Source organism: Bison bison, unplaced genomic scaffold, assembly GCF_000754665.1.
Source record: "Bison bison bison isolate TAMUID 2011002044 unplaced genomic scaffold, Bison_UMD1.0 scf7180017864037, whole genome shotgun sequence".
Lineage (NCBI taxonomy): Eukaryota > Metazoa > Chordata > Mammalia > Artiodactyla > Bovidae > Bison > Bison bison.
In genome coordinates this window covers 8,584,933-8,610,594 of record NW_011494609.1, presented here as the reverse complement: position 1 = coordinate 8,610,594, position 25,662 = coordinate 8,584,933, and the positions used below count along the sequence as shown (strand labels likewise).

The 25,662-nt window shown below is 46.3% G+C and overlaps 2 protein-coding genes across 4 annotated transcripts in view; one reads left to right on the top strand and one right to left on the bottom strand.

Annotated features, from left to right (window-relative positions):
- Positions 1-1,344: 1,344 nt before the first annotated feature.
- Positions 1,345-14,555, bottom strand: RSPH1 (radial spoke head 1 homolog (Chlamydomonas)). 3 transcript variants are annotated; one of them, XM_010834924.1, is made up of 10 exons: positions 14,453-14,535; positions 13,033-13,143; positions 12,594-12,707; positions 12,386-12,491; positions 10,939-11,029; positions 10,327-10,462; positions 6,348-6,419; positions 3,459-3,618; positions 2,354-2,494; positions 1,345-1,552 (listed from the first exon to the last, which is right to left on the bottom strand). In XM_010834924.1, the coding sequence occupies exons 2-10, from the start codon at positions 13,048-13,050 to the stop codon at positions 1,500-1,502; spliced, it is 891 nt and encodes a 296-aa protein (XP_010833226.1). In that variant the 5' UTR covers positions 13,051-13,143; positions 14,453-14,535; the 3' UTR covers positions 1,345-1,499. The 3 variants fall into 3 exon arrangements, with proteins under 3 accessions (XP_010833226.1, XP_010833225.1, XP_010833227.1); XM_010834923.1 differs by lacking the exon at positions 13,033-13,143 and having other exon boundaries at positions 14,453-14,555; XM_010834925.1 differs by lacking the exons at positions 12,594-12,707; positions 13,033-13,143 and having other exon boundaries at positions 14,453-14,555.
- SLC37A1 (solute carrier family 37 (glucose-6-phosphate transporter), member 1) overlaps positions 14,286-25,662 on the top strand; it is a 101,566-nt gene continuing 90,189 nt past the window's right edge. Inside the window, exon 1 of the mRNA XM_010834927.1 lies at positions 14,286-14,555. The gene's annotated coding sequence lies outside the window, so the exon portion shown is untranslated. The remainder of the gene's footprint in view (positions 14,556-25,662) is intronic.

Here is a 25,662-nt window from a genome sequence, read left to right as displayed (position 1 = left end):
AGACCCACTCCCACAATATACATTTTAAGATGACAGGATTATTCAGAAGGGTCTTAAGAAGGAAAAACATGTCCTCAAGGAAGATACTCTGCTATGCTAAGTCACTTCAGTCGTGTCTGACTCTGTGTGACCCCATAGACGGCAGCCACCAGCCTCCCCTGTCCCTGGGATTCTCCAGGCAAGAACATTGGAGTGGGTTGCCATTTCCTTCTCCAATGCATGAAAGTGAAAAGTGAAAGCGAAGTCGCTCAGTCGTGTCTGACTCTTAGCAACCCCATGGATTGCAGCCTACCAGGCTCCTCCATCCATGGGATTTTCCAGGCAAAAGTACTGGAGTGGGGTGCCATTGCCTTCTCTGAAGGAAGATACTATATTGACTAAAACAAAGCAATAAAGAAAAAAACCTTTGTCCTTTTCTCCTCCTTGAAAACTCCAGACCCCTATCTCCTCCTCGAGAGCCCCAGACCCCTTTTTCCTCTCAAGGGCCCTGGACCCCTTCCTCCTTGAGGGCCCCAGACTCCTTATCAACCTACCTGAGAATTAGCTCTCTCATAACCCTCCAGGTGCCTCTGTCTATGGGATTCTCCAGGCAAGGACACTGGAGTGGGTTGCCATTTCCTCCTCCAGGGGATGGATCTTCCTGAGCCAGGGATTGAACCCGAGTCTCTTGCATTTCCTGCATTGGCAGGTGGATTCTTCACCACTGCGCAACCCAGGAAGCCCTTTTAGTTGTTTAAAGCCACCCAGTTTGTGTAATTTGTACAGCATAATTCTTAAGGGTCCTAGGATTTTCAGAATGGTAAATGAGCAAGGGCCTCAACTTTAAGTCAGTTCAGTTCAGTTCAGTCGCTCAGTTGTGTCCGACTCTTTGCGACCCCATGAATCGAAGCACGCCAGGCTTCCCTGTCCGTCACCAACTCCCAGAGTTCACTCAAACTATGTCCATCGAGTCGGTGATGCCATCCAGCCATCTCATCTTCTGTCGTCCCCTTTTCCTCCTGCCCCCAATCTCTCCCAGTATCAGAGTCTTTTCCAATGAGTCAACTCTTCGCATGAGGTGGCCAAAGTATTGGAGTTTCAGCTTTAGCATCAGTCCTTCCAATGAACACCCAGGACTGATCTCTTTTAGAATGGACTGGTTGGATCTCCTTGCAGTCGTAGGGACTCTCAAGAGTCTTCTCCAACACCACAGTTCAAAAGCATCAATTCAAGTAACCAGCTGGTTACGGTAACAAATTCAATCAAAACTTTAAAAATGGTCCACATTAAAAGAAAATAATCTTTTAAAAAATCATGGCAAAATAACTTGGTAACTTTAAAGAACTTGAGAACTTGAAGCAGAGGCTATTTCATAAACAAAGGAAAATAAATTTATTTGCAATCATAAAACATTTTAACAAACAACTAAGTAAGAAAAACTAGTGATACATCAGTAATTACTATGCTGGTGTCAGAGCATCTTTCTGATCCATCTCCTACCATCCTGGCTTTGCTTCATCTTATTCTAGCAGTTCTGACTGTCTGCCTTCCTCTTCTTCAAAACTGATGTTTCCTGAGAAGAAAAAAGGAAATGTGAGTGTATTAACTTTATTTCTATTTAAAAACTATTGATTTGCTTGCAGATCTTTTGTAACAAATATTAAACACATTATCAGGCAAATTCATGTAATGTTAACTTTTATCTTAGACAGACTTATATAGTTTTTGTTTTGGTACCAGTAATAAAGTAGGCAAAAAATATTTTCAGAGTAAATGCTAAGATAAGAATATGCATGTCAGTGAGAGTAAGGTTCATCATTGTCTTTTGCCTATGTGCACTGATCAGTAATGAAATTGATGGACTATAATTTATAAACAACACTGTTGAAACTCTGGTCTCTATAAAGGCTGTAATCCACACTTCCCACCCTCCTTCCCCACCCCCATAATAGTGTTTATGTGAATTAATGATGAAAAATTAAATGTTGAAAGGGTTTACACTTTGAATGTGCATGCTATATATTTCTTTACAGAGCATTATTATAAAGTGTGATAAAGGTGAAAACCATGTCATAAAATAAAGCCACATCAATATCTACCAGGACACCCAAGTCATGCGGTATTTGGTGAAACCAAGACTAGCAAGGACAGAGTCAGAGAGAACACATGTCACACAGCTGTCCTTGTGCAGCACAGCTAAGAAGGTGTGACATTCCCAGGGTGGATCCCCTGAATGACCCTGGATCCCAGGGTCAGTTCCCCAGGCCTGACCCAAGGACGGCCTCCAGCAAAGGCAGAGAAAATGCTGTGCCCGCTCCAGGGTGCTAGTGCCTCGTCCCCTCTGCCCACCTCGGTCACCAAAGCACAGGCTCACCCTGGTCTAAGCTGTCATATTGGAATTCCTCTCGGTCCTCTCTACTGGCGTCTCCCTCCTCGTCTCCAGGCCGCGTCGACTCTAACTCCCCCTCTGACACATCGGTCAGAGGCTGGACCTCCTCCACCATCTCGCCCCCACCTGAGATGGACAAAAGGAAACGGTATCAGCAGGCGCCTTTCAGCACCCACTCCTGCCTCCTGCTGACAGCAGGGCCCACCTCTCCATCAGGGGACCACCCCCAACTCAGAGTCTCAGCTCCACCCAGGCCTGACACCTGGTCCCCGGTCCCCATCACAGTGACAGGTTTAGGGATGGGCATCCCTTGTCTGATAATCTAATTCCCAAGGGTTTTTTGTTTTAAGTGTACAGTATATATCCCAGGGGTTTTGATAAGCATATGGAGAAAGAAGCCCTCTGTTTTCCAGGGTTCTTGAGCAGATTGGGTGACAATCTGATAAAGTCACTGAGCTTTGATCTCCAAAGGGAAGGGGGTACCACCAAGTAGAGCCAGTACACGGGAAAGTGGAGACCAGAGAGAAGACGCCTGATCCAGCCAGACCTGAGGTCGTCCTACCCGACTGCTCCAGTGGTATGAACCAATGAATTAGTGTCAGTATTATTCCACTTAGGCCAACTGGAGTTGATCTTCAATCCCTTAGGGCTTCCTTGGTGGCTCAGATGGTAAAGAATCTGCCAGCAATGCAGGAGACCCTGGATCAGGAAGATCTCCTGGAGAAGGGCCTGGCAATTCACTTCAGTGTTCTTGCCTGCAGAATCCCATGGACAGAGGAGCCTGGTGGGCTACAGTCCATGGGGGTCACAAAGAGTTGGACACAACTGAGCAACTAGGACTTTCAATCACTTGCAACAGAAGGGCTCCTGCCCAGTGTAACCTTTGATCCTCCACAGCCCTCTGAGGACTTGCCAGGAAGTCCCCTGTGATGGTCACAGAGAAGTGCTGTCCTTCAGGAAGGACCTGTCACTCCAGTTGCAGTCAGAGCCTTGCCCAGGTCATGCCCACAGCCAGTCACAGGCCAAGGAGAAGGACTCAGAGCCTGCTCCCCGAGAGCCCCATTCCCCTCACCCCCTTAGACCTCCATACCCTCAGCTCCTGGGGCCTCCTCCTGGCCTGGTCTGTCTGCAGCGGGCTGCTCCTGCGGAAGGGTCGGGGTCCACAAGGCCAGCTCTGTGATTTTGGTGGCTTTCCATTTTGGAATGACAGTTATCAGTGTCTCCTCCTCCTCCTCCTCTTCTCCTCTTTCCTAAGTTAAAACAATGTAAATTGACCAACATGCATGGGATGTTTACAGTACGGGTAGATGGGACAGGTTTTGAAAGGTGCTTTAACATTTCCATAACAGGATTCAGTGATCAGAGTAATTGCCAGTGTCAATGGTATAATTCAAGAGCTGAAAATGGAGCTTAAAACAACAAGGATGAGAAATCAAAGTGGGATCAGTACAGCTCCCGCACTTATCTCGGTGACAGTGCAAGAGGTTTTCAGACTAACGTTTCCAGTTAAGAAATGGCCAGAACTAATGACTCTTTGCAACCATTCAGCTACATTTCAGCTCTAAGATTCTTCAAACATAACGAAACAAACACTGAAACCAAGTAGGACCCCGTGGGGCTCCTGGACATGGATGTCTTTCTGTGTCCCCCATTTCTTGTTTGTAGGAAACAGACTCCAGCCTTTATGACCTTCCCTGAGTTCTCAAGGGCAGGTTCAGGCACTTGCAGGTTCAGGGAAGCGAATGGATGCAGAGACGAGGGAGGAGCAGCCGAGAAACAACAGAGCAGCCTTGGGGAAGGGGCCCAATTCTGCTTCAAGAGACACACAGAACTGTGTCTTTGAGCTCTTCTGCAGAACTGAAACCCTAACAAGTGGAAGATGTTAACTACGTGATGAAACATTCTTCATTCTGGAGAGAAGGTCATAGTTGGATAACCTGGAGAACCACAGAACTCATCAGGGGAACACCTGAGGCCAGGTTAAAGGACCGCAGGACCCGCACACACCCCATCCTTGTCAAAAACCTGCCCTTGAACCACTGCTGTGAAACTCCTCGCCAAATCCCCACCCCCCGCCTTGGGACACACTATGGAAGGCATTAGCTTGCTATGTCTGCCTTTGCCTGGCAAACCAGTAAAGCTAGTCTTTTCACCAAAACTCTGTCTCTGAGATTCAATTCTGCATGAGTGGACAGAGGTCAAGATTCAGCATCATCACTGGAAGCAAAAACCTAAAAACACCCAAAGACATCTACATAAGGACGTGCAAGGGCATGGACTCCTAAGTTCTAGTCTCAAGGATTATGGAGAGATAAATAAAACACAGTCAAAGTAAACAAAGTCCATCAGTTCTAAATGTGGAATAGTTTATTTGTTGTAGTTCAGTTGCCAAATCATGTCCAACTCTTCGCAACCCTATGGACTGCACCAAGCCAGGCCTCCCTGTCCCTCACCACCATGATGTATAATTCCAACAGTGGTTAACAGCCGCATATGTTGATGTTGCCAAGCATATTGGTCTACTTCTCAGATTTGTAGACCAAGTAGACCAATATGCTTGGCAACATCGACATATGCGGCTGTTAACCACTGTTGGAATTTTGGGCTTACCAGGTGGCTCAGATGGTAAAGTGTCTGCCTGCAAAGTGGGAGACCCGGGTTCAATCCCTGGGTCGGGAAGATCCCTTGGAGAAGGAAATGACAACCCACTCCAGTACTCTTGCCTGGAAAATTCTATGGATGGAGGAGTGTGGTAGGCTACAGTCCATGGGGTCGCAAAGAGTTGGACGCGACTGAGCGACTTCACTTTCACTTTCTTTCTCAGATTTGTACTCATCACAAAATTCCAAAGATTTGAACATCAGTCCTATAAATATGGAAAACTTCACTGCCACAAACATGATAATATCTAACACACAGAGTGACAGATCCCTGCCTAATACTTCCCCTGAGTCACTCAGAAATAAACTGAACTCCTTGGTTTAAAAATGTGTACCCCAGGAAGGGTGACGCCAGGACCCCAGGACAGTGGAGCTCAGACTTCAGTTGTGCCACAATCCCCTGGAGAGGTTGTTCATGTACAGATCCCTGGCCCAGCCCCAGGGTTTCTGATTCAGGAGGTCTGGGGTAAGGTCCAGTAACCTGCATGTGGAACAGACTGCCAGGTGTTGCCAAAGCTGCAGGCCCGGGGACTGCACTGCAGAACTACCGTCGAGGGGGTGCCTGCTGTCTCGTCACTCGTAGGTGCTCACGTGCTCTCCCCACAAGATGCAGGCCCTCCTTCTTCCAGCTGCTGGAGGGTGGGTGGCCGCTCACTCATAGCAAAGTCCCTCCTGTGAACTGCCCTTGGCCAAAGCAAGCCGCACAGCCTAGGTTTCATGCCCCTCTCTGTCCACGGGCAGCCCACACCCAGTGACCAGTCCACATGGGAGTCTAAGGTACCTGGCCTCTGTTCAGAACATTTTTAAAAATTATTTTATTTATTTTTGGCTGTGCTGGGTCTTCCTTGCTGCTCTTTCTCTAGTTGTAGTGAGCGGGGGCTACTCTTCCTTGGGGTGCGCAGGCTTCTCACTGTGGACACTTCTCTTGCTGCAGAGCACCAGCTCTAGGGCATGCAAGTTTCCATGGTTGTGGCTCCTGGACTTGAGAGCAAAGGCTCAATAGTTGGGGCGCATGGGCTTAGTTGCTCTGGGGCTTGTGGAATCTTCCCATATCAGGGATTGAACCCTTGTCTCCTGTACTGGCAGGAAGATTCTTTACCACTGGGCCACCAGGGAAGCCCTGTTCAGGACACTTTAAAGGGTTATCCCATTTCAGAGCTCCCACAGGGTCCCATCGCAACCCAACTTTCCCTTCTGCCCGACTCCGTTTCCTAAACTGCCTCAGGGCAATTGATCCCAACACAGATCTACAAGGTGAGCATCATCGAACAGTTTATTTGCCTATGAATGTAGAAAAAGATATAGACTCTGCAACTTACCACGTCAGTCAAGCGATACTCCCCGTGCTGTTCACATCCAATATCAAACACGTACTTTCCAGGGCCAACAGGCTATGAGCAAAGAGAAACCAACTTCATTCTCGAGTGTCAACGCCCGGTAGAAAGTACAAAATGTGTAAATGTGTATACAAAGTACATAGAGTATAAATGTGACCTGCATAAACTCTACCCAGAATCATGGAACTGGGGAAATCCAATACAAATTAAAGATGGCTTTGTAAACTAATGGCTAATGGAATGCAAAGTGTAGGTCCCCTTACCTTTGTTAAAAAAAAAAACAACTACATTTTATTTCTTTACAAAAGTATTTATGACAGAAATTTTACTTAGTCAACACCCACAGTCAAACTAGCTAGAAAAGGACTACTAATAAATAATTTTAAAATATTTATGGAAATATAGTTGATTTAAAAAGCAGAGACATTACTTTGCCAACAAAGGTCCATCTAGTCAAAACTACGGTTTTCCCAGTAGTCATGTATGGATGTGAGAGTTGGACAATAAAGAAAGCTGAGCCCCGAAGAATTGATGCTTTTGAACTGTGGTGTTAGAGAAGACTCTTGAGAGTCCCTTGGACTGCAAGGAGATTAGACCAGTCAATCCTAAAGGAAATCCATCCTGAATATTCATTGGAAGGACTGATGCTGAAGCTGAAGCTCCAATACTTTGGCTACATGGTGCGAAGAACTGACTCACTGGAAAAGACCCAGATGCTGGGAAAGGTTGAAGGCAGGAGGAGGAGGGGACAACAGAGAATGAGCTGGTTGGATGGCATCACCGACTCGATGGCCAGAGTTTGAGCAAGCTCTGGGAGTTGGTGATGGACAGGGAAGCCTGGTGTGCTACAGTCTATGGCGTCACAGAGTCAGACACGACTGAGCGACTAAACTGAACTGAGAGTATGAACATATTTAGAGATACTCTTCCACAACATCAGTAGTCAACGTGGTATGCTATTTCATCAAGGAATCATCATCTATTTTACTCCCTGTTGTTAATATTTGTTATGCTGATACTTTGACAAAAAACACTGTGTAAACATATTCTGAGCTAAATCTTTATGTACAGTCTTGATAATTTCCTCAAAGTAAGTCTAGAGAAATTGAATTTCTGGAGAAAAGTATGTATAGGTAGATAGATAATCTGATAGATTTTATCAGAATGAGCCTCTAGTAACTTTCACTCCCACAACAGCACTTAAGATCCCTTTGTCTTCAAACCCTTATTTTTTTCTGGGCATTAACATTTGTTCTCTTTACATTCTTATATGTAAAAAAATAGAACCTCAGAATTTTAAGTCACATCTTTTACATTATTAGCAAGGTTTAATTTTTTTCAACATTTTTGAAATTTAAATCATGCTGATTGACATAAGTGCTTTATATATTACATGTTACAAATATCCCAAGCCCATTTGTCCTTTAGGTTTTAAATTATCTTTACTGTGTTTTCTAATCTATATGGGATTATGTTTGTCAAGTGGGATCTCTTGGTTTTTCCTTTATATTTCTGTTTAGAAAGTCCATATTTCTCAAAAAAAAAAAAAAGCCTATTTTTCTGTCTGTGGCTTTCTGTTTACATTTAAATCTTTATTTCTTCTAGCAAGTATGGTTGGCCAAAACATGTGCTTGGATTTTCCATGACATCATATGGAAAACCCCAAATGAACTTTTGGCCAACCCAGTGTCTTCACCTAAATGCTGAAGGACAAACTCTGGTTTTTTTTCTCCCAAGTTGTCATCAGGCTGTCCCAGCACCATTTCTTGATTTCTCCCCACCATTTCTTTCAGCTGGAAATGACATCCTTTCAAGTGCTAAATTATTATATATGCTTGAATCTGTCTACTCTTTGACCTAAGTCCCTGACTATGTGTATCTCTAACCTAGCAGCACACTGTTTTCGTTATTGAAGCTTTACAGTATATTTCACAACTTTCCAGCAAGGATGTGAACAGGTAAGTCTCTGAAGGAAGACAGTCAAACTAGCAGAAGTGTTTGAAGATGCTGGGCCTCACCAGTAACCAGTGAACTGCACATTAAAACTATGAGATAACATTTTTTACCCAATGAGGTTTGAAAAAAAAAAATAAAGACTAATAAAATCCAATGTTGGTGAGAAAATGTGATGAAGAGACTCCCACATTCTGTTGATCAGAGTATAAACTAGCTCAGCTTTTCAGGACAATCGGCAGTGTCTGGCATCATTTAAAACATCAACAGTTTGAAAAAAATACCAAATCTAGGAACACAGGCTGCAGCAGTAGGCTGCTGGCATTTGAATCCTAGCTCCACCACTTAACAGAACAACTTTGGGAGCCTCAGTTTAACCTGTCTTTGTTTTTGGTATACTTATACATCAATGGGGACACTTTTATTTTAAATTATATGAGTTAATACATGTAAAATACTTAGAACAGTGCCTGGCACATAGTAATTACTCAAAAAATGATGCAATATTATTAAGGTAGAATGAAACTAAGTTATATACAACATTTACTGCATCTAATCATCAATAAATCACCAGCATCTGTAAGAAAAAAAATATCAATACTTGTACATTCTCCAATTCCACTAGCTAACCAACACAAAAACTTCCAAATGTACACAGATAGAAGATGTTTCTCTGGGCATATTTTTGTGTCCTGATAACAGAGTGATCCTATTTATATAGTTAAAATCCCCACACTGCACTTCTGTATGAGCTGTCTATATAAGTCTGTACCTCCAGGCCGCTTGAGGTGGGTAGGGAGGAGTCCAGAGGAGGAGTGTTTTACAAGTGGAACATCCTGGTGTGTTACCTGTGCAACTTTAAATCTTCTACTAACTGGCAGAATGAAGTCTCACTTTCATTCTCATTCCTCAGGTTGGTTTAGGTTCACCATATTCATTGATTCCTCCCAACCAACTTGTGTTAAATTCTCTTTCCTCTACCCACCTCCCTGTGCCAAAAAAATATCAAAGGAGAATTTTGCAAGAATGACATACTCAGTGGAGAAGGAACTGGCAACCCACTCTAGTATTGCTGCCTGGGAAATCCCATGGACAGAGGAGCCTGGTAGGCTATAGTCCATGGGATTACAAAGAGTCAGACACAACTGAACGACTAACAGCAAACATGTTTAATGTATAGATTTGAGGAAAAGCTGCCTGCACTAAAGAGACTACAAGTAGAATGTGTAATAAGGGCGTGAATTATACGGGAATGAAAACTGGAATCTGGGGCAACTTTATTAAATCAGTTGGATGTTCCCTATGTCAACATCTAACACCTTTCATTTGCTTCAAAAACTTTCTTTTTGTGGAAAGTGTCTGTTCAACACCTGATCAAAGCCATAGCAAATGCAGGGTGGTAGGTAGGTTCCAAATGATTCAGGGTTTCTCTGCATCCCACCAGGGCTTGGGAAGTAGGACAAGCAAGGCCACAGAATCCTCCAGACAGAGATGATCAGTCGTGGGCACTGTGAACTGGAGACCTCCAGGCCCAAGGCCAGGAGCAGCCCTCCAATCCCACCGCAGCCTGAAGTGGGTGGGCTGGCACAGAGCTCAAGGGAGGAATTCATGAGGTCTTCCTTCCCAGGCTCAGGCTGTGGCCCTCTCAGGAGAAAGAAAGTCAAAACATTACATGCCCAACTGCTCAGTCATTCAAACAAGTAAGTATTTCATATCCAATTTACTTATGAGACCAAGGTCAAGATGCCCCAATGCTATAAGGATTTCCATTGCTGGGAGGCTGTGTGAATGTTACAGAGATGCAGAGATCCGCCAAGCCTCCTCCGCACCCACCCTGTCCTTTGTGGGTAGCAGAGAGGCTCAGCTCTGTCTCCCGATCTGGAGAGGGTGGACAGTTTGCCTGGGTTTGTCCTCTTTCCTGCTCACACATACTCACAAGCAGGGCAGGGGGTGGGGCACGGAGGGTGCTGCTTATTTCACTGGCAAATGTCACTGCCCATTGACTTACGTTTTTGTTCAAGAACTTGCCCTGGTACCTGTGGTTCAGGTGGATGAGCTCAGCTGCGCCCTCCTGTTGGCCATTCACCCAGGTACCCACATACTTGCTGCCCGTCTCTGCATAGAAGTAGGTGCCCTGCCCATGCCTGGTGAAGACAAGGAGCACAACACACTTGGTTCTGCTGCAGTGAAAACCCTTCCAGGTTTATGAGACAGAAATTTAAATCCAGGGGGCCTAGGCTGATGTGGCTCACAAACGAAATGGCTTCTATATCTGGGCTCATTCAAAACACATCCTGTTCACAGTCCAGGCATGGCTGGGCACCCCTGCTGGGCAGCGGCAACCTCCTGCCCGTCAGCTGGTTGGCTCAGGCAAGGGGCAGGGCTCCCGGGAGCTGTGACTCAGCCCCAGCAGGTTGTCCTGTGTCCTCCATGGCTTGGGGCCCTTGGGCCTGTTTCCCAGGGAATGCACCTGACCAACAGGGCATTGCCCACAGGCTCGCCCTAAAGCTATGAACCGCAGGCCGCGCTGCCCCGTGGGCTCCGGTCATGATTCTGTTGCTTAGTCACGGTCGTGCGCTCACGACGTGAACCGAGGTGTGGGTCCGAGGGGGAATCGAACCTTTGGTGGGCAAACCACTCTCCGGTGTAGGTGTCGTTGTTGATGTAGTAGTACATGCCGTGGCCGTGCCGCAGGTCGTCTGCCCACTCCCCTGGAGGGACCGCACACGTGTGTGTATGTACATATGTATCTCCACATATGCACATATTTTATCATACATAACATATATCTTGTCATACGTAATAACATACATAAATAGAAATGTTGTTCACATTAGATTAACATCTACACTGAAATCAAAATGACCACAATGAGATTAGGCTCATAAGGATTTAAAAGAATTCAATTAAATCCTAAATTAAATTGCTTTGAGCTGATTTAAAAAGCAGACGGAGCTATGTCTGGAGCCAGTTTTCTAAGATTCATGAAACAAAACAAAAGAGAAATCCCACTGCTAGAAGGAAGAGCAGCGACACTCTCCACTTGGGTCTCGGGCTCCAGCGGAAGTCCCGAGGCGGCCTCGGCTCTGGTTTCACGTGGCCAGCAGACAGGCCGCTCCAGCCTGCCCCCTGAGAAGGTGGCATCCGAGCTAAGACACGCCGCTGTCACACAAGCGACATTGTCTCTCGCCTGCATTTACTGAACAAGCACCATCGGTTAGCCCTGGCTCTGAGCATCTCACCTGTGTGAGTCCATCTGGTCCTCACACTGAAGAGGAGGAGGCAGAAACGAGGCGGAATGACGTCCCTGAATAAGGTCACAGCTATTGTCACCCCAGCACCAGGGTTGGGCTCACAGACCTTTTTGGAAATCTGATGAAAACTAGACAATTTCTGCCCAGAAAAGCAGCCCAGAGCCTAACCTTTGCACACGGTTTGCGAAGCTCACCACCCACCCCTGCCTGTCGGAACTGCCTTCATCTCTTGTTGGGATTGACTTCCCTGGTGGCTCAGACAGTAAAGTGTCTGCCTACAATGTGGGAGACCCAGTTTCAATCCCTGGGTGGGGAAGATCCCCTGGAGAAGGAAATGGCAACCCACTCCAGTATTCTTGCCTGGAAAATCCCATGGGTGGAGGAGCCTGGTAGGTTACAGTCCATGGGGTCGCAAGCAGTGGGACACGACTGAGCGACTTCACTTTCACTTTTCACTTGTCATCACACAGGTGACAGTGGTCGGGGGAGCAACAGTGAGGTTCATGTTAGGGGGCAAGAATCTTCCTGAGACATGACTCTGCCCCGTAACACAGAGGTTACAACTACGGCAGAGGTAGGAACGCCTCCCAGAGCAGAAGCCCTCGGTGGAAGAATCATCATGTAAACGACACCGTGTTCATCAGAAGAGGGGCTGGTCAGAAACGGAAAACAGCAAAAACGACTCCAAGGAGAAGAATGCCACCAAGCACCAACGGCCTCCGTCCACCCTACTACCCCGGGTCTACCCTCACCCGCAGCTTCCCTACACCCTACCCCCCCAGCAAGAAGGTTTGCTTCGTGGTAACACTTCACCTTCATATCTCGATCCATCTGGGTAGATGAACGTGCCTTGGCCGTGCTTTTGGTTTCTAACATATTCTCCGATGTACCGAGCACCATTTTTAAATTTGTAGATCCCCTGAAACACAGTGATGATATAATTTATATCACTCCTGGATTTAATGATTGCTAATAGAGCATTAAATTGGGAAAACCACCCACTCAAGTCACCGATTCTGACCTGGCCGTGTCTTTTACCATGCTCATAGTTCCCTTCATAAATGTCCCCATTGGGCAGTCTGGCTTTCCCGTGTCCGTGCCGTTCACCTGCCTCATTCCGTTCCCCTTCATACTCCTGGACAGAAGATAATCACAGCTACTCTTTATTAAGCACTAACCATGTGCTAAGCATTTCGTGAATTCAATAGTATTCCACTGAACTCTCCCAACCCTTGACCTTGTCTCCCAGGAGACACGGAGCATCAGTCCAAGCCCACACAGCTGGTCCCTGTCCATGGTGGACATTCACTCTCTCCCTCCACTTTATTATGACAATCCTTTACACTGTAAACAAAACCAACCACTTGGGGGAAAATGCAAGATGGTCCAAGTTGTGTTCTTTACAAGGACATGTTTTAAGTATTAATAGCATTTGCAGGTGGAGCAGGTCCTGAACCCACCTTCTTCCAATAATCCATAATTTAAAATACAAGTCATCCCTGGGTATCCGTGGCCTGAAGACAGCTTTGACCTTGAGGAAAGCTCTGATGTCAGGAGAGGAACAGGGGGAGCTGAGGAATGAATCAGGTTCAACGGTCAGCTTGAGTTTCCAAACTCAATTCAGTTTAACTGATTTTTAAACTCAAGAGGCTTAAGGTTCAAACACTCATAGCCCAATAGGGAAATAATTACATATCTATCTTTATAGTGGGCTTCCCTGGTGACTCAGATGGTAAAGAATCTGCCTGCAATGCAGGAGGCCTGGGTTCGATCCCTGGGTTGGGAAGATGCTCTGGAGAAGAGAATGGCAACCCACTCCAGTATTCTTGCCTGGAGAATTCCATGGACAAAGGAACCTGGAGAGCTATAGTCCATGGGGTTGCAAAGAATTGGACATGACTGAGTGACTAACACACACATACATACACACATCTTTAAAGTAAATCAATAAAAAACAATACTAGGTTCTCATTTCCCTATTGTCTCTATCCTTCATAAAAGACATGTTTCTCAAGCACCTAATTACATGGGTGTAACATGTAAATAATAAACAATGAAATAGCAAGGGCACAGAGAATGATCTGACCTGGAATTGGATCTGGATAGACATTAGCACAAATTCAGACACATTAAATCAAGGGCTTTGGGGAAAAAAACATTTTTGCATTTTTTGTTCTTTTCTAGCACTGTTTGGCTCAGAAATTCATGCTCAGATATAAGGCAAATTTTATAACCTTACAAATTTGTTTCAGGGTTAGTCTAAATCAAAATGTATAAAAGACTCCTCTTCCTGACCCAGAGACTCCCAAATATACCCAAAACGAGCCACAAGGTTGGCACCTTTCTCAGTCCCTTGGACAACAAGGAGATCAAACCAGTCAATCTTAAGAGAAATCAATCCTGAATACTCATTGGAAGGACTGATGCTGAAGTTGAAACTCCAGGATTTTGGTCATCTGATGTGAACAGCATTGGAAAAGTTCCTGATGCTGGTAAAGACTGAGGGCAGAAGGAGAAGAGGGCATCATGGAAGGGTCGGAAGAGCCCAGCTTGGGATGACCAGCCATTCAAGGAAACTGCCTCCGTGGAGGGTAACAGCAGGACGCTTCCAATGCCTTCTATTCGGAAATCTTTGCCTTTAACGGGAGGAGGAAAGGTGGAGGGGGGAGCGAGAAGGGATGTGGTAAGAGGACGTCATAACGTTTCACCTTTCAGAGCCAACTTGCAGGACGCAGCGCCCGCTGTGGCCAGCATGGTCCTTGTCCTTGGCTGGGCCTCCCGGAGGGACTTTGGCGGGCCTCCAGGCCGTCCCACTCTCTGAACCCGGTTTCCAAGGGTCCACGCAACCCTGGGAGCTCCTCCCTTACCCGGAACTCTCACCCCAAGATCATTCTCTCCCTCCTCTTCCAACTCCTCTGAGCCCAGGTCCGACATGGCTTCGCCCCAGTCTGGATGTCCGCTGCCGCCTGCGCCTTTCTAGTCGGTAGGTACCAGCTGCTTGCACCACCGCGTCCGCCGTCGCCATGGAGACGCGACCGGGCTCTCTCCCTCCCAGCCCTTGCGGAGAAGCTGGGAAGCACCGGAAGGGTAACCGTTAACCTTCGGGTGCTGTCATAGCAACGGGTCGCAACTGCCCGTCGCCTTCTGGGGAGAGGGGCGGGGCCTGGGGCGGGACGGCTTGGGAAGAAGCCAATGCCTGCCTTCAGGTGCTGTCATAACAACGTAAGGAAAGCCTCGGCCAATCGTCACCCACGGAAGAGGGAGGGGGCGGGGCCTGAGGCGTATTGGGTACCCACCTTCTCTCTTACCTGGACACCACATGGCTGTCCCCTTTAACCAGCGGCTGGGTGATGCTGAAACGAGAAGGGGTGGAGGAAGCTCATAGGGCCAGCTCTGGAAAGACCTCGCCCCCCCAGAGGTGGACACTGACCTTTCTTAGCCCTGGCCCTTGGTTCCTTGGGTCTCTCCATAGGCCCTGCCTGCCCCTCATCACCTTTCTGGACTCTTCTGACCCTTCCATGTTGGTAGTCCACAGAGATGCGTTCTTCGATATCTTTTCTTGTGTTTGTAAGCATCTTCTCCTGACTCAAGGAGTCAGCTCCGACTCATTAGCAGATGCAAGGCTACCCTGATGCCCGTCAGGGTTTGATACCCCTCCTCCATCCCAGATGTGAGACCAGTCTCCTGGGAATTCCCAGTGGAGCTCACTCCCTCACACACACGCACACACATTCACACTCATTCCCACTCTTAAATGGGCCTCTCTTCCTAGCTTCCCTCCAGTTATCTGACACTCGGTCTGCCAAGGACCCCTCATGATCTCCTTCCCAGTTCCTCTTGTCACCACCCTGATCCAGGCCTTCTCCCCTTGTTAACTCTGGCAATAGGCTCTGATTCAGCCTGTTTGTCTCCAGACTTAGGCACTCTTAACCACTTCACCCTCCTCCTCTATTTGGAAACCCACGTGCAGACCAGACTGCATGCAGACCACTGTATTCACTATCTCCATATTCAAACCCCAAGTCATCCTCTCAGCCTCCTGGTCCATCAACACCTTCCTATACTTGTTACATGATTCAGATAAAAGCAAACCATGAGCACAGTCCCCAGTACATCCTTCACTTCCCCACGTCTGTGTCTTGGCCTATGCCAAATGCTTCCCCTGGAAGTCTTCCTTCTGATGGCCTTGCCTATAGTCAGAGCCATTCTTCAAAGACTGGCTAAGGAACCACTTCCAGAAAAAGCTCCAAATTCATGATAAGGATGCCCCCAGGGAGGAAGAGAGGGACAGGGTTGGAGAAAGAGGAAAGGACTTCACCTCTCTGTATCATCTATTATCTATCTATCCATCTGTCTATCTAGTTTAAAGGTCTGAGCATGACAATATGCAAAATTTAAAGTAGTAAGTTTTTGTTAGTATATATTAACCATATTTCACTGTATTTTTAATTTTTTACTCTAAATATTGGACACCTTCCACCTGCAGCTTCTTCTGATCCTTCAAGTGAGTTGTTCTCACTGTCTTTCTCTTAATTCCCATTGTACCTTGGGCCATCTTTATCATACACACAGGACAAGCTCTGTCTCACGTTACAGTCATCCAGGTGGTTGTCTGATTATTGGACACTCAGGAGCCACATTGCCCTCATCTCTGCCTCCCCACAGCACCTAGAAAAGTGTTTTGCACACAGTGGATGATCAACCAAGCCAGGGAAATCCAGTCCACGTGAGCCCTTAGATCCCCGAGTGAGACGCAAATATGTTCTTCCTTTATCACATATACTTGAAAGCATCTCTATTTTGCATGTGGAAATAAAGACCACCCAATGAGAGCAAGCAAAGACTTTTATTCGGGGCTTGTTCTAGCAAGAGGGTCAGTCATGATCACTTATATTTTGAAAGAGACTAAAAAGCAGGCAGAGGAGTGGGGAAACTTTATAGAGGAAAAAACGTAAGAATTTAGTATCCTGATCGGAGGCTGAGAGTATGGGGGAAGCTGCTGGAGGGCTCAGGAGAACCCAGGCATCCTATGTGATCGGTGAGGGTAGAAATTCAGCTTTCTCTGATTGGCCCTAAGGTGGAAATGGGGGCAAAAATTAGGTAAACTCTCAGCTATTAATCAAGTCTTGGCCATTTGGTGGTGCATGTGTGCTCAGTCGTGTCTGACTCTTTGTGACACCATGGACTGTAGCCCGCCAGGATCCTCTGTCTGTGGGATTCTCCAGGCAAGAATACTGGAGTGGTTTTCCATTTCTTCCTCCAGGGGATCTTCTCTACCCAGAGATCGTCTTCTGTGTCTCCTGCATTGGCAGGCATATTCTCTACCACTGAGTCACCTGGGAATACGCATTTGGAGCCTATTGTTAAAGGGGTTCTTATTTGCTCCTGGATCAGTTAGAAAAGGACTGACTTCCTGGGAGTCTGGCCTACAGTAGGGTGGTTTCCTGGGAGGGTTACTGTAGATAGTGGGTTGGTTTCCTGGGCTTGCTGCTGCAAGTTGTGGATCAAAATTCAGTTTTTAATTATGGTTTGGCCACTGTACATTTGTATATCTAATTCTTAATGTGTTTTTGCAAATTATACAAATAATGTGTTTTATCTTAAATCTAAATATTGCATGGTATTCTTAGTGGCTTTTAAGGTTTAATAACTTTTATAATAATAATATTCCCAATTTTTAATTATTTAAATCTAATACTTTAAAAAATTGATCTGCTGCTGCTGCTGCTAAGTCACTTCAGTCGTGTCCGACTCTGTGCGACCCCATAGACGGCAGCCCACCAGGCTCCCCCGTCCCTGGGATTCTCCAGGCAAGAACACTGGAGTGGGTTGCCATTTCCTTCTCCAATGCATGAAAGTGAAAAGTGAAAGTGAAGTTGCTCAGTTATGTCTGACTCCCAGTGACCCCAGGGACTGCAGCCCACCAGGGTCCTCCGTCCATGGCATTTTCCAGGCACGAGTACTGGAGTGGGTTGCTAGTGCCCTCTCCAATGGAGGGAAAACAAGTCTTAAAGTCATCTTCATTTAGTGGAAACATTACTCACCTAGAGCCAAAGTGCCCAACTTTAAAGTCTGGGATTGCACAGCCTATTAGCTTTGGTGACCTCAGGGAACTCCCCGGTCCTCTGAGCCTCAGTTTCCTATCCTGCTGTTGTTGTTCAGCTGCTAAGTCGTGTCCAACTCTTTGTGACCCCATGAACTGCAGCATACCAGGATTCCCTGTCCTTCACTATCTCCCAGAATTTGCTCAAACTCATGTCCACTGATGCCATCCAACCAGCTCATCTTCTGTTGCCCCCTTTTCCTCTTGCCCCCAACCTTTCCCAGCATCAGGGTCTTTTCCAATGAGTTGGCTCTTCCCATCAGGTGGCCAAAGTGTTGGAGTGTCAGCTTCAGCATCAGTCCTTCCAGTGAACATTCAGGGTTGATTTCCTTTAGGATTGACTGATTTGATCTCATTGCTGTCCAAGGGACTCTCAAGAGTCTTCTCCAGCACCACAGTTCAAAAGTATCAAGTCTTTGACCCTTCTTTATGGGTCATAAAGCCTTCTTAATGGTCCAACTCTCACATCCCTATCCTGTTAACTGAAGGGAATAAACCCTTCCCAACTCAAACAGTTGCCCTGGGGATCAAAGATGACACTTTATTAGTACATTATTTATTATGCTAGCTATATAATGCTATCAACAAAGATATTACAAAAGAATCACACATCATTAACAGAAAATTCTCATACCCACCTCCCCTTAAAGGTATGTTGTGGGATGTTGCTGGAGAGGGAAGCAGTGACTGAGGAAACACAGAGTTTGATCTTACTGGCAGCATTACAGAGCCCAAACCCATGATGCAGATATCCAAATAATCCCCAGGTCTTCCAGAACACACAAACCTTTCCCTCTGAAACAGCTGCATAATGGAAGGTTGCAGTCTTAACCACATCCCAGACCCAAATCCATCACTCTTCAAAAAACAAAACAATGTACCGGCAAATTAATGCACAAGACCCTACAATTATATTGTTTGTTACCTGCAAAGTTAAAAACACTGTAAACACCCAAATGAACAGTATTTCTTGTGGGAAAAAGTGGGGACTTCAGAAGGACTGATTGTGATTTTCTTCTTTATATTTGACAGATGCCACATTTAATTCAGTAGACCATGTCTTTTTTAATAAAACCTCAAAACATTTTCAATATTAGAAATCTGGAATGAAATGGAAATACAATCAAGAATATGCAACTAGATGTTAACTTTTCTGCACATAAAAAAAAATGTCAGAAATTCAAATTTTCTCTCACAATGCCAGGAAGTAATAATGTTCTGACTGTGCTGGCAGTGTTTGAGGAATTTTATAGGAATTGTCTTATTAAATAATCACTGTCATTTCCCCATTGTACAGCTAAGGAAAAGAAGCCACAGAGAGGTAAAAGACATTGCTCAAAATCACACAGCCAATGGGATTCAAACCATGCCATCTGACTCAAGCTATTACTGTTAATCACTATACTCTACTGCCCTCCCCCCAGATCTCTGATTTAAAGGAATAACTATGGTTTTCTGGAAGTGACCTTAAGTTAAAGAAAGTGAAGTTGCTCAGTCATGTCCAACTCTTTGCAACCCCATGGACTGTAGCCCACCAGGCTCCTCCGTCCATGGGATTCTCCAGGTGAGAATACTGGAGTGGGTTGCCATTCCCTTCTCCAGGGGATCTTCCCGACCCAGGGATTGAACCCAGGTCTCCCGAATTGGAGGCAGACACTTTAACCTCTGAGCCACCAGGGAAGCTCTTAAGAGAGAGGAAGTGACCTTAACCATCTACCAAGTGGAGAACCACTGGCTCAAAGATCCTTTGATTAAAAAACCAGAAAGTGGTTTAAACATACCCTGCTCTGGATCACACCATAAGCAGCTGGATGTCTAGCCATTGAATTATTAGATCCTAAAACTTAACAATTTGATTTATGTCTTAAGTAAATAAGTCAGAGTCCCCCTGCCCCTCAAAGTCCCTTGTGGCTCTGTTGGTAAAGAATTCTCCTGCAATGCAGGAGACCCAGGTTTGATCCCTGGGTTGGGTAGACCCCCTGGAGAAGGAAAAGGCAACTCACTCCAATATTGTTTGGGGAATCCCATGGACAGAGGAGCTTGCGGGGCTACAGTCCATGGGTTAATAAGAGTCAGACATGACTTACTGACTAAATCACCAACATCCCTCAAAAATATCTTTCAGTCAATCTATAGTAATTTCACTACCCTGCAGGTTTAGCAGTTGTCCAAATAAGGCAAAGTAAGGTAAACTTCAGGACTGGACCCCCAGCCTCCTGCAGCAGCAACTAGCCCAGAGATTGCTTCCAGAAAGAGGATGCTGTCTCTCAGGTCAGGCTGAGAGCCCCACCCACCCTCTCCCTAGGGAGACCAGAAAAGGCATCATTAGGTCAATGGGACCTCAGGCAGCCTCAGCCTCTGTGACCCTTAACCCCCAGGTGATAAGCAATCATTTGGTGATCACAGAAGCAGAGTTTTCCAACTCTGGAGGCCTGCAGAGCTTTCCAACTCTGGAGGCCTGCAGAGCGCTCACACAGCGAGGCCATCACTAGGAGTTTCTTCCCAGGAAAAAGGAGGAAGTTCTCTTCTACTTCCTCCCCTGGCCCTGGAGGCACTTCCATAATCCCCCAGCCAGCCGACCCCTCCCATCACCCCCCGGGAAGGGGTTCCCGTCCTCTCCCCTTCCCCCACCCTTGCGCAGATAAGGCCTCCGCGGGAGAAGGGAGGGGCGCGGCGGCGGCGGGCCCTTGGGTGAGTGGAGAAGGCCGGGACCACGGTTTCTCCGAGCTCCTTCCCCCAGGCAGAAGTTAACTTTTTGCTTTTCTTAAATATAAATGAGAGACCCTCCTCTCTCTACCTCCCCCACACCCAGCGAAAAGGAGTGAAGGAAACCCGTCGAAGGTTCAGCGCTGAGGAGCTGAGGAGGGTGCCTTGTGCTTATAGGGTGGGACTGCCCCGGGGGAGGAAAGTGTCCTGGAGGCCTCCTGGGGGTCCGCTTCCGAGCTTCCACACCTTTCTGACTCGCCTCCTAGCCGGGTCGGGCTGCCAGGCAGTTGCCATGGCGACTGGCTGAGTCGAGGCCCTTCCCTACTTGAGAATGCTGTGCTCTGCTAAGTCGCTCAGTAGTGTCGGACTTTGCGACCCCATGGACTGCAGTCCGCCAGGCTCCTCTGTTCAAGGGATTCTCCTGGCAAGAATACTGCACTGGGTTGCTATTTCCTTCTCCAGGGGATCTTCCCAACCCAGGGATCAAATCCAAGTCTCTCACACTGTGGGCGGATTCCTTACCGACTGAGAAAAGTCAAGTCCCTGAGGACTGATGCAAATAGGGTTGGTTCCCTGTTTGTTTACAAACTGCTCAGATAAAAACCACAGACTTTTCACCATAATGAATTCAGACCCATCTTCACTGTGGAAATGGAAGGTTGTTTATCAAAATACTTGTATTCTTGAGTATTGAACTCCTCAGTTCAGTTCAGCCGCTCAGTCTTGTCTGACTCTGCAGCCCCATGGACTGCAGCAGGCCAGGCTTTCCTGTCCATCACCAACTCCCAGAGCATGCTCAAACTCATGTCCATCCAGTCAGTGATGGCACTCTCATCCTCTGTGGTCCCTTTCTCCTCCTACCTTCAATCTTTCCCAGGATCAGAGTCTTTTCCAATGAGTCAGTTCTTCCCATCAGGTAGCCACAGTATTGGAGTTTCAGCTTCAGCATCAGTCCTTCCAATGACCATTCAGGATGGATTTCTTTTAGGATTGACTGGTTTGATCTCCTTGCAGTCCAAGGGACTCTCAAGAGTCTTCTCCAACACCACAGTTCAAAAGCATCAACTCGTCAGCGCTAAGCTTTCTTTATGGTCTCACATCCATACCTTACATCCATACGTGACTACTGGAAAAACCATAGCTTTGACTAGATGGACCTTTGTTGGCAAAATAATGTCTCTGCTTTTTAATATGCTCTCTAGGTTGGTCATAGTTTTTCTTCCAAGGAGCAAGCATCTTTTAATTTCATGGCTGCAGTCACCATCTGCTGTGATTTTGGAACCCAAGAAAATTGAACTCCTATATATGCACAAACACACACTTAGAGGTGTACCTACAGATAGATATAAAAACACAGGCACTGCAATTGCTTTAAAAAAAAAATAGAGTTTCTATGGCATTTAGTGGGTAGGAGTCAGACCCAAATTTAAATCTTAGCTTTGTTTGCTTCTTTCTGAATAAAATGGTGGTAATAGTTCACTGTCCTTTTAGGGTTGTTGTAAGGTCTAAATAAGATGTTTATAATGAGCTTAGTGTGTGCCCAGCACACAGTAAAACACCTGGTAAATACTAGCTATTATTATTAATAATTACATTGCTGTTGCTCAACAATAATAGTAAATGTTCACTATTATTGTTAATAACTGCACTTTGGTTACTCATGTAGAAACAAACACATTCTGTTCATCAACAGGTCTTTGGGGAGGTTTTGACTCCAGATTATCTTGGTCATTTTCAATTGTGTCTTCCTGGAGAAGACCAAACTGCCAAAGATGGTTCAGCCAGGTAATTGTGACAGTCAGAAGTTACTCTGTGAACAACAGATGATGTCTAATGCTTATATTTAATACCACTAATACCCATAAGGGTGGAAAGAGACAGAAGTTTCTGGAAATATACAGATAAGTAGGTTTCTATGTGTATGGAGCTCTTAACTGTTTGAGGTTATGTCTCTTATACAAGTACAGCTTCCTGGTGGCTCAGATGGTAGAGAATCTGACTGTCATACTGGAAACCTGGGTTCAAGCCATGGCTCGGGAAGATCCCCTGGAGAAGGGAATGGCTACCCACTACAGGATTCTTGCCTGGAGAATCCCATGGACAGAGGAGCCTGGCGGGCTATAATCTATGATTATCACTCTTATAAGCGTGGCAGTTGACAAGAAGGAAATACACATCCCTAGAGACATTACTTTGCCAACAAAGGTCCGTCTAGTCAAGGCTATGGTTTTTCCTGTATGGATGTCATGTATGGATGTGAGAGTTGGACTGTGAAGAAGGCTGAGCGCTGAAGAATTGATGCTTTTGAACAGTGGTGTTGGAGAAGACTCTTGAGAGTCCCTTGGACTGCAAGGAGATCCAACCAGTCCATTGTGAAGGAGATCAGCCCTGGGATTTCTTTGGAAGGAATGATGCTAAAGCTGAAACTCCAGTACTTTGGCCACCTCATGTGAAGAGTTGACTCACTGGAAAAGACTCTGATGCTGGGAGGGATTGGGGGAAGGAGGAGAAGGGGACAACAGAGGATGAGATGGCTGGATGGCATCACTGACTCGATGGACGTGAGTCTGAGTGAACTCCAGGAGTTGGTGATGGACAGGGAGGCCCGGCGTGCTGCGATTTATGGGGTCAAAAAGAGTCGGACACGACTGAGCGACTGAACTGACTGACTGACTGACGTATTAATGCCTTATTCTAAAATGAATGTCCTTCCCTGGTGGCTCAGATGGTAAAGCATCTGTCTGCAATGCAGGAGACCTGGGTTCAATCCCTGGGTCGGGAAGATCCCCTGGAGAAGGAAATGGCAGCCCATTCCAGTACTCTTGCCTGGAAAATCCCATGAACAGAGGAGCCTGGTGGGCTACAGTCCATGAGGTCGCATAGAGTCAGACATGACTGAGCGACTTAACTTTCACTTTCCCGACTTGCAGATAAGAAGCTTGGTTCTGCGTCTGATATTACCTGTGACCTTGCTATGACCCGCAGTGATGGTGGTAGGAGATCCTATGGGACAAGGGGCTGCACCTTTCAGGGCCAGACGAGTCTGAGTAAGGAGCAGAGGAGGAGGGTGCAAGCTGAGTGACATGTCCACACTTCCCAGAATCAGGCTGCCCAACCTGCCGGAGGTCATAAGGGTCAAATAAGATGTTGAGGATGAGAATGCTCTGGAAACGCCAGATGCTGGGGAAACGTAACATGTATGTTTAACTGATCTTTTGAAGTCATTGATTGTATAATATTTGATGCATATAGAAGAATACATATTCAGAAATGTCAGTGATGTAACAAAGTCACTCAGTGAACACCTGGGAACCTCTCCCCCAGCTAAAGAAATGAATGAAGAAATGAGGAAAATCATAACCCTCTGAGTGCACAGGTCTCTGTCCACACCTCAAATCCGACTCTGCTGTAGAATTCAGTTGTATAGGATGAAGGGTTACTGGGCGGTGGGAAGAAACCTTAAGACTATAAACACCTACTCCCGCATTGCCTTCTAGAATTCCAGTCCTGCCCACTCCAACAGAGTGACTGATCGCTGCTGCTCCCCTGCCTGCTGTAAGTCATTTCTCTTATCTGCTAATTTTCTGGGCAAAACAGTGTCTCAGAGTGCCTTTACTTTGTATTTCCCTGATTATTTGTGGAGATAAGGACCCTCCCTCCCCCACCCCAGGGCTCCTTCTTCCTCTACGTTAGCTATTGCTGACTATTTAGATCACATTTCTCCAAGACACCCTCATGGATCCTTGTACGTTGTTGCTTGTTCTCTGAAACACAAGACCCATGTTCTCTACCTGGGGAATAGTTCTTCAGCTTTACTACAGTAATTCCCCTACATACGAACCTTCAAGTTGTGAACTTTCAAAGATGCAAACATGCATTCCATCAACGTCAGGCGTGAGTGAAACTGCAGCTTGCCCTTCGTCTCCTATTGCTGGTGACCCTTCAGCTCTATAATCTCCCACCTCCTCTCCCTCCTGCAGTCAGTAACTCTTCTTGTCTGTTCACTCAATGCCAGCCCCCGTATGTCAGCTGTTGTCCTGGACTACTGTACTTTTCAAGATACTGTTCTATAATACTAACATGTTTTTCTTTATTTTTTGGTTGTTTCTTTTGTGGATTATTTGTGTGAAAAGTATTATAAATCTATCCCAGTAAAGTACTATATAGCTGATTGTGTTCACTGGGTACCTGGGCTGAATTTGTTGTACTTATGAACAAATTGGACTCGGAATGGAACTCATTCATACATAGGGGACTTACTGTAACTTACCTAGATGTCACCTCTGGGGGCCACCTCTCCTGATGGTGAGATGCCACTCTGGCTCCTTCTGACACCCCTCTGGCTGTGGTTGTTGCCCCCCCTGCCTAGCTGTGACTTGTGTTTCTGGGTCAACCTCCCTAGGGGGACCAGGGCCTTGACCCCTGCAATCTAGCACAGAGCCTAGACTTGGATTATTAAAATTACTAAATGCTCTCAGAAAATTGGGAAAATACAGTAAAGTATAAAGAGGTAAGTAAAGATGACCACTAACCCTGCCTTCCAAAGACTTCTCGTATCCTCCTCCGCTTATCCTCCCAGCCTTCTTGAATGGGGATGTATTTGTATTTAATTGGAGTTGTTTTATTTTTCACTTACGATTATGGGGTAATGCACCCAAATGTCTTCAAAAGTGTTTTCAGAAACAATAGTATTTCGTCTTAAAAGTTCCTGTCCGTGTCCATGCTCAATTCTGTCTGACTCTTTGTGAGCCCACCAGGCTCCTCTTTCAATGGAATTTTCCAGGTGGGAATACTGGAGTGGGTTGCCATTTCCTCCTCCAGGAGATTTTCCCTACCCTAGGACTGAACCTGCCTCTCCTGTGCTTCCTACATTGGCAGGCAGATTCTTTACCACTGACTTACAGGGTTCACTTCAGTTCATTCACTCAGTCTTGTTCAACTCTTTGTGACCTCATGGACTGCAGTATGCCAGCCTTCCCTGTCCATCACCAACTCCCAGAGCTTGCTCACACTCTTGTCCATTGAGTCAGTGATGCCATCCAACCATCTCATCTTCTGTTGCCCCCTTCTCCCCTTGCCCTCAATCTTTCCCAGCATCAGGGTCTTTTCCAATGAGTTGGCTCTTTGCATGAGGTGGCCACAGTATTGGAGTTTCAGCTTCAGCATCAGTCCTTCCAATGAATATTCAGGACTGATTTCTTTTAGGATTGACTGGTTTGATCTCCTTGTGGTCCAAGGAACTCTCAAGTCTTCTCCAACACCACAGTTCAAAAGCATCAAG

What these genes read in the sequence shown, in the direction of transcription:
- RSPH1 (XM_010834923.1), bottom strand. Translation starts at nt 14,506, where the DNA reads ATGTCGGACCTGGGCTCAGAGGAGTTGGAAGAGGAGGGAGAGAATGAT. An exon ending in ATGGTAAAAGACACGGCCAG is followed by an intron (nt 12,492 to 12,593) that starts GTCAGAATCGGT and finishes ACTGTGTTTCAG; the next exon opens with GGGATCTACAAATTTAAAAA. An exon ending in AGATGGATCGAGATATGAAG is followed by an intron (nt 11,030 to 12,385) that starts GTGAAGTGTTAC and finishes CGGTCCCTCCAG; the next exon opens with GGGAGTGGGCAGACGACCTG.